The sequence below is a fragment of the Branchiostoma lanceolatum genome, chromosome 2, assembly GCF_035083965.1.
Source record: "Branchiostoma lanceolatum isolate klBraLanc5 chromosome 2, klBraLanc5.hap2, whole genome shotgun sequence".
NCBI lineage: Eukaryota > Metazoa > Chordata > Leptocardii > Amphioxiformes > Branchiostomatidae > Branchiostoma > Branchiostoma lanceolatum.
The window spans coordinates 3,022,792-3,031,705 of NC_089723.1; the positions used below are offsets into that span (position 1 = coordinate 3,022,792).

Sequence of the window (8,914 nt, forward strand, 5' to 3'; positions counted from 1 at the left end):
TACTAGCAGAAATAATGACGTTCAGAATAGACCTATTGGACGATCCCTACACACCTGGTGACATCACAACGTCCTCTAGGTCGGTCAAAATATGACGAACACAATCCCGACACACCTAGTGACGTCACCATGTCCTCTAGGTCGGTCAAAATGTGACAAACGATGGGATACTTTTTGTCACTGCTCAAGCATCATATGAAGACCGTCTTTTCTTTCTTGACTTGTTTGTTGTGACTAAGTTGAATTGCAGTCTATCGTTCAATCTGTCGTTTATTTTCATTGGTTGGGCGAATTTTTCGACGTCCCAAAAACGAAGTGTTGAGTCACTGTTTTAGTTACGGCAGATGTTTATTTTGTTCAATTCGTAACGATGGCGATGGCACTAGTCTCAGTCCATTCGTTGACCCTATTATTGTCGCTAAATTATCCATGAACTACCTTTAAGCTTAAATGAGACTGGGCCGCACTTGATACCTTTTCTTTAGTTTGTTTGCTTTTCTTGGTTGAGTCCGGCAAAGCTGCCAGCTGGTCAAAACACTAAGCGTTCATTTAGGACACCCCAATAGCCACAGGAATTACGTCCAAGCAGGTACCTTTGACAAATCCAAAGTTTTTACATTCTCACAGTCGAGAGAAGAAGAAGACAGCTTTGGTGCGGTTTTCTCGTTCGTTCCGTAAGGACTACGTGTACGCCATGACTTCGGAGGATGAGAAAGAGTCCCCAGAGAAAGAGTTCGCGTCCAACACGACTCTACACGGACTCAGTCGGGTAGGTGTTTTATTTTGTCTTAGAGAAAACGTTTAAGGGCGGGTTAGCGAAATATGTTTTGTTTCGGTATTGTGTTCGTGTAAACGTTTGAAAAGGACTTTCCCCCAAGAGGCATTTCAGTGCCATTTTGAAAATTTTGAGGCATCGAGAATCTTCAAAAATTAAGTCATTTTCTGTCTTGCATCTGGGATTATTGTACAAAGAAGTATTTTCAAAATCAACATGAAAAATTTATACCAATCACTATCCTAAAGAGAAGCTATTCTACTCATGTATTGATAAACATTGACCTCGCTTTTTGTCTCCATAATCTTGGTCGCATGATTTGCATTGAAAGTACAAAATATTTTGACTACTAGCAAGTCGACATTTTGCTAATCTTGATGGAAGATACATATATTTCAAAGGCGATTATAATGCACCAAAGCACAGATCCCGTTAACTATACCGTACCTGTTAATTTCCTTGCAAACTGCTACTGGTGTTTCAAATGTTGAATTTTTACAGTCTTTCCTCATGTTGTTCCTTCTCTACCCCCAGATTGTGATCGCCCCCAGCATCTACTTCCGGGTCCTGTGGGTTCTCGCCATCCTCTGTTCCTACGCTGGCTTCGCGTACATGTTCAGCTCCATGTATGTATCCAACATGATGCATGTAGTAAGCCCTCCTTACAAATACGCAGGGATAAAAGGCTCTAAGTGTACATTTGTAGATACACGGAAGGACAAGTACGTACTAGATACATTTATACATACATACATACATACATACATACATACATACATACATACATGCATATTTACATATATACATACATACAGACATATGCATAATACGTACATACAAAGTATAGATAGAAATATGGAAAGACAGATAGACGGACAGAGGGAAAAAGATAGATAGATAGATAGATAGATACTAGATAGATATATCTATAGATTGACTGATTAATTGATTGCCATACAGAGAGATAAATAGACATGTTAGACTAGTGCATTTAAACAAAGTAGCCTGCGTTTTATCATACTAATAGATAAATGAATCAATATTGTCCGTAATCATATTTACACAAGGGCGACACTGCGATATTGCTTAGTTCTCTCTTATGTAAAAGATATGATAAGTTATAACATATCCTTCCGCGCCCTTCAGGATTATGGACTATTTTGACTACTCCACCATCACCGATACGGCACTAGAGTTCACAGCCGCGTCACCGTTTCCGGCCGTCACAATCTGCAACATGAACAAGTACGTAACATCTACTGACATAATTCCTACCTACATACCTACCTAGTCCCTTACATAATTCCGCCAGGGTACATAAGTCCGCCAACGTACATAATTCCGCCAGGGTACATAATTCCGCCAGGGTATATAATTCCTAGCCTCTACTCCGCGCACGTGCATCGCCTATTGTGCTTCACTGTATAGCGGACTACCTATGGCATTCTATTCACTCTATCTGGCCGATTTCTACTAATTTCCCAGCGATCGCACGGAGCCTGGTAGAGTCTACATAATTCCGCCAGGGTGCAAAATCATGCCAGGGTACATAATTCCGCCACCCTGAAAAGATACGCCCAAACAAATCTCCAACCCAACGTCCCCTAGTATAATGCATTCCTGTATATCTAAACTGTGTATACGGGTAAGCTGGACTTGAGTTACCCCCCACCCCCGTCCTATTTCTCCTTATTACTTGAAGTGGAAATAGATCGAGAATACTGATTGCTTTATTAGCAGACCTTTTATTCTTCTGTGTATTCTATTCGTATCATCTATGCAACGCATGCCTACGTTGAATACTGTTATACTGTTGTCTGTTTTGATTGTAATCCTTCACCTAAGGATATGCAATCATCAATCGACCTGAATTATACAAATAACACCATCCTGCGCTTCCTGATTGGCATGTTACAACATTCATTCATTCATTCATTCATTCATCCATTCATTCATAATTTGATTGATTGATTGATAATTTGATTGGTTGATTGATTGATTCATAAATTCATAAATTCATTCATAAATTGATTGATAATTTGATTGATAAATTGATTAATTAATCCATTCATTCGTTCATTCATTAACTCGTTCGTTCTGTTCGCGCAGGTTCGATTCCGACAAACTAACGTTAGCAGAGCGGTCTTACTTGTCTCCGTACATTTATGGCTCACAATTGGACATCCCAACCCTCCTGTCCATGGGAATACAGTCTGATGCATCCGTCAACTCCACGCTTACGGTAAGAAGGAATCCAACTTTAAACGAGCCCACTCTAATACAACGTTAATGAAGTCATAAAGTATGTTTACGTATTGGGGACACATGGGAAGGGTCTGCAAGGGTTTAGTGAGTATCATATAGCTTTACAAAACATACCTTATATACTTAATAACAAGTGGAATTTTGTAAAAAAAAAGTCGGCAAATAACACTCCCTCTCAGAGTTTAGGACTCCTTTAAGCGTTGATTATAATTGGTCGCTTTTTGCTATCTTTGAAACTTTGAAACTTTCTTGTCAAACTAGCTTAGCACTCTTTCAGACAGACTGAATTGCGCAGATTCAAGGTTTGTCAATACTAAAACATCATCATAGTTAATATAACAATACAAATTTACACAAGATAGTTAAAACTCAACATCACAACATAGAAACATTGAGTTTGTGGACATTGAATGTACTGCATAGTTCTTTGAATAAAAGCGTCTATTTCTGTTTGTTAATATTCTCATCGTTGAAGGGTATAAGACCCCAATGACATCAAGAGTAAGAATTTCCTAAAATTACATAAACCATAATACTATTCTTAAATAACATAGAAATTGTCACAAAATATTCACACTTTGGATGTTATTAGACATCGAACCATCAAAACATCATACCTCCAGCTTTTGATTCCTCCCACCAAGTAATTCCTTTAAACAGTGACTTGCCCACTCATGTCACAATGAACTGTAGGCCGATTTGGAACTTTGCACTGCGCGTCGGGAAGAACGTTATATTTACAAGCAAAGAAAATAGATATTGTCATGTCTTTTGATTGAATGTTATCACGATGATTAAGCACTGTTTGCTCATCGAATAATGTTTTTCACAAGCCGTGGTGTAAGGTTCTGAACCGGCTGCCGTGTTCATTGCAATTGTGTCGCCATGAGTGGGCATTTGTCACTGATTAATGTGATCACCTGGTGAGAAGATCAGATAAGAATAAAGAGCTGGATCCATGGATTTCTGATGGTTCAATATTAGATAACATCAGAAGGGTGTGTATTTGTTTAAACATTTATATTCTTGGAATGGTGCTACTCCTACTTCAGACAATAAAACATGTTTGTATTTTGGTGTCTTATGCACTTTAAGTGTTATTTACAAATTAGTTGTATGCCCTCCTCGACTGCTAGATTTTCCACTGAAAAGTCACAACAGAACGCCCTGTTGTGTGCCAATTTGCACATCCTCTTCTAGCAGGCCAGATTCGCTCGGCACGCTACCTCACAGCATCGGCCCTGCTCTTCTGACCCCCGATTTCGTGAATCAGTTTTGGGACCCCCATAGAATGTCATCTATATAATCAAATTAACATGGCCTAAGAGTAAAATCCTGTCCTTTTTCACTTCAAGTAACTGACGCAATGATACTCGTTGATTTTTTTTTGACGAAACAGAACGTAACATTAGAAGACATGGTGTTCCAAAACGGCTTCGACATCAACCCCGATCGCATGGCACTTTGCTTCTGGAGAACAGCTAACTGCAGCTACGTGGTAAGTCGGTAGGGGGCACTGCACCTTAGGCTTGTATTGTCAACTCGTAAATAAACTGTGTTGTGCACCTGTTCATTTCACTCATTGACAAATTGCAACAGCGAGCACGATAGAAATCTAGCAATCTAAAATTCCATTCAAATTTCATTCAAGCTGCCTAAATTTCCTTTGGAGATTCCTGGGACTGGGAGTGAAGCACGTCCCCCCCCCTTTATATCTTCCAAACAGTTTGGTGTAAATTTGCAGGGATGGTGTACATGCAAATATTTTCAACAATATGACGTATTTTAACGTAATTATGACGTCGTTGGTGTAATTTTATTGCTAAAACCTTCTGAATAGGGAATTCCCGTAATACCTATAGGTATTAAACAAAACGTTAACAAAAAAGGTTTCGTATTGATACTCAAGTCTGCTAAGACTTTTGTTGTCAATGGTAATAGTGTTGACGTCATAGAATGACATCATATGCATCAGCTATGATTTCGGATCCGCCATCTTGGATCGGCAATCTTGATTTTTTTTTTAGATTGACTTTTTTTCATTATATAACCCGAATGTACAATGCAGATGGATTTTGTTTGTTAAATGAATTGTTACAAGATAGTAACTAAATTTAAGTGACAATAACCTGATTAAACCTTCGCTTATGACATAGGGTACATCGCTTAGTCCGCCATCTTGGATTTTGACCAATGACGTCACGCCACCTAACATTTGTTGTTATCTCATCCATTACATGTTTACCTCGCAGCATTTAATCGGTGTCTCTATTTTTCATTCATGCAGAACTTCACTCATTCCTACACCTCCTTTGGCAACTGTTACACCTTCAACTCCAACAAGTCCAACACGCTCTGGCAGGTCATGGAAGGATACGGGAACGGCGTCATGATTTTTGTCGACCTGAGAGTGGTGATTGCTAGTTCTCATTTAAGTGTGCACATTTTGTTATCTCCGTTACCGTTAGAAGTAAGACATTCCTGACATTAAGATATGCCACGTATAAGGTATCAAGCTGCCGTTTCTAAAAAGTAGAAAAGTTCGTCATAAAAACTACAGTTTGAAATCTTATTGGAGGCATATCCTAATGCCAGGAACGTCTTATTTCAATCGGTAACGGATATTACAAAATGTGTACATTTAAATGAGAACGAGTGAATACGTTAGCGCTAATACATAGCCTCTATCAGGCTCCAGACGTGGCTTGAAAGAGTAGAAATCGGCCGAATAGAGAAGCTGGCCAGCCGATAGATACAATTTGACACGTCAACTTTTTGGCCAATTTCTACTCAGTCACATCTTGAGCCTGGTAAAGGCTACTTATTCCACATTTGAATCTTGCTATACGGTGCTCAAACGTATGGCTCTATCTAAGCTACATGTATTCGTAACTGTAATGCTATACATAGATAGGAACATTCGCGACATTGGGACAGGCGTTATTCATGGCTGGGGTATCATTTATCTGCCTTTACGTCAACATTGATTGATTGATTGATATATTGATTGATTGGTTGGTTGGTTGGTTGTGTATCGATCGATCGATAGCTTAATTGATTGTGTTCGATTTATTGATTAATTTGTTGATCGATCGATTGGTTTATTTATCTGTTGATACATTGATCGGTTTATCAATACTTGAATTTCTCCTTCAGTCTGAGTACACGGAAAATTACTTCAGGGGCGGAAACTCCGAAGTCGGACTGAAGGTCCTGGTGCACGACCAAGACGAGCCGCCCATGATAGACACTCAGGGCATCGCCCTCGCGCCGGGCAACCACGCTTTCATCAGCGTCAAGCGGACACTGGTAATACTTCGGCCCCATTTCAAAATCTTATTTGCATAATTACTTACCGAAAATTGACCAAAAAAACTACGTGAAACTGAAGATATGTCACGGACTTCGAACTGTTAGTTAAACCCTTAAGCTGCCAGTCCCGACTTAATTAGGGATACAGAAATATGCCTTGTGTGCTGGACCCGGTTATAACCGGGATAGGGTATTCCCCAGAACAAAACAGCTTTGCGTGCGTGTAGCGCGCGAAGCCGGGAAGTTAGGGGAATTAGCGCCGCCGGGTTTTTCGCGGGTTTCGTGAGGGAGGTCAGGGGTCAAACATTTTTGATTTTTACTTGGCTAAAAAACCTGGCAGCTTAAGGGTTAAGGTGTCTCATTCTATTGTTTTATTACCACCGTCAAAATGATCGTCAGGCATAATTCAAATTGTCTCTCATTAACCCATTTTCTCCGCCACAGTACCAAAACCACGCCCCTCCGTGGGGGGTCTGCCAGGACCTGCAGCTGGAGTACTACGACACCTACACCTTACCTGCCTGTTACCTGGAGTGCAGGAGTAACTACATTGCTGCCAACTGCAGCTGTCGGCCATTCTTCTTGCCAGGTATCGTTAAGTTCATCCTTAATCTTAAGTGAACGATAAACAAGATAAGACGCTAAGCTTTAGAGAATCTTCACACTGTTAATTCTAGTATTTTACCTGATGTAAAAGAACGGATCCGGGCCAAAACAATCGAAACTTTTCTAATCTTGTTCAACTCCAAGAAGAGATCATCTGCAGCTGGTTACAGAAGAGAACATCACCAAAGTTCCCAAAAATAGCAAACGTTTCCGTTGCTTGTAAAATTAAAATGTTAAAATGTTTTTAAAAATACCCCAAAAATCAAAATTAGAATGAAATCAAAATCCCTGTGTAATTATGAACTAAAAATTGGAATTAAAATTAAAGTGAAATTTTAAGTCAGTAAAGTGAAATTTTAAGTTGAAGTTAAAATTGAAATTGTAATCGAAATCGAAATTAGAACTAGAACTAGAACTAGAATTGAACTAGAACTAGAACTAGAATTAGAATTAGAATTAATCATTCGTGCGTGTGAGATGTTTTCATTACCATTGACAGGAACAGTGCCCTTCTGCACCCCAGCTGAGATGGCCGGCTGTGTCAGACATGTAGTAAGTGAGTATCGTTTCTTACAGCTTGGGATACAGATAGTGTATGCTTACAATATCTAACGCCAGCTCAATCAGTGACATCGTGTACTGTCAAAGTACCAGAGTTGCCAACCTGGAAGTGAAGTGTTCAAAAGTTACCCCCCCCCCTACTATCGTAGAGTGGAACTGGCTGCCATTAACTTTATTAGGGACGTACTAACTAGACAGGTTTACACAGTGCACACTCCGAGTGTGCTTGGAGATGCACGTGTAAACCCAGCCACGCACACAGATACAGAAGCTGGTGTGCATGGTACCCCGAAGGACAGTTATACCGGCTGTACAGATACATTTTTTTTCTTTTCTTTATACCTGTATGATATCATGGTAAGAAAGGAGCTCGACGTCAGATAATAGTAGATGCATTCCAATGTCAATGTTAGCCTGAAACTGGTAAATTACATATTGTAATGAAAAATAAAACTGTTCTTCAACTCAAAAAAATCGACTCACTGGGAATATTCGACCGAATCACCCGAGTCTTTATCAGCTATCTGACCCGAGTGCTGTAGGCACGTGATTTTACACGTGTGACGTCAGCACAAGGGTTAAAGTTCATTGGAAGTCGGTACCGTCCCCCGTCCCGTCCTGGTTGAGAGATGTTAATATTCATGCATTTCTTACAGGTAGAGTGATCGGTGGGGAACTGGAGTGTAACTGCCCCGTACCCTGCAGTATGACCAAGTATAGCACCTCTGTGTCCTACGCGGGGTGGCCCAACATAAATACCGGAAACCAAATCGTCCAAGACTACGGCCTTACTAAAGACTACATGAAGTAAGTTTGTGTATCCTGCACTTCTAGCTAAGGAACACATTAGATACTTACAGAACATTCACGCGCAACGCATATACGCACATACAAAAATCACACACACGCACGCACGCACACACACACACACACACACACACACACACACACACACACACACACTTAAAACATACATGTTCATGCATGCACACAAATACACAAGCATACACACACAGACACATATAATAGACATACGCACACACGCCTACACACACATAACTGTCACACACACACACACACAGACAAACACAGACACACACACACATACACATACATACCTACATACATACATACATACATACACACATGCATACATTCATACATACATACATACATACATACATACATACATGCTGTCCCTGTTTGGAATCCCGGACTTACTAAAAACCAGTCATCCCGTCTAGAGACCATTCAACGCCGTGCTTGCCGCATCATTCTGGGTAAGAAGTACACCCACTACTCGGAAGCCCTCACTCAACTCAGACTACCCACCCTTGAATCCAGGAGGGAACAACTATGCAAGAAGTTCGGACTGAAACTCCTGAAATCGGCTTT

General features: G+C 40.3%; 1 protein-coding gene and 1 long non-coding RNA gene across 2 annotated transcripts; both read left to right on the forward strand.

Annotated features, from left to right (window-relative positions):
* Nucleotides 1–4,444: 4,444 nt before the first annotated feature.
* LOC136426483 (acid-sensing ion channel 1C-like) lies at nt 4,445–6,704 on the forward strand. Its single transcript, XM_066415147.1, has 4 exons — nt 4,445–4,538; nt 5,328–5,453; nt 6,197–6,349; nt 6,693–6,704. Exons 1-4 carry the CDS (start codon nt 4,458–4,460, stop codon nt 6,702–6,704), a joined length of 372 nt encoding a protein of 123 aa, XP_066271244.1. The 5' UTR covers nt 4,445–4,457.
* A 101-nt stretch (nt 6,705–6,805) lies between these two features.
* Nucleotides 6,806–8,324, forward strand: LOC136426686 (uncharacterized). Its single transcript, XR_010754318.1, has 3 exons — nt 6,806–6,941; nt 7,458–7,514; nt 8,176–8,324. It is a non-coding gene; the product is annotated as an uncharacterized lncRNA (long non-coding RNA).
* The last annotated feature ends 590 nt before the right edge of the window (nt 8,325–8,914 follow it).

Bases quoted from the DNA above. Each gene is read 5' to 3' on its own strand.
- LOC136426483 (XM_066415147.1), top strand. From the start codon at position 4,458: ATGGTGTTCCAAAACGGCTTCGACATCAACCCCGATCGCATGGCACTT. The intron at 4,539-5,327 runs GTAAGTCGGTAG...TCATTCATGCAG, and splicing joins CAGCTAACTGCAGCTACGTG to AACTTCACTCATTCCTACAC. The intron at 5,454-6,196 runs GTGATTGCTAGT...TTTCTCCTTCAG, and splicing joins TTTTTGTCGACCTGAGAGTG to TCTGAGTACACGGAAAATTA.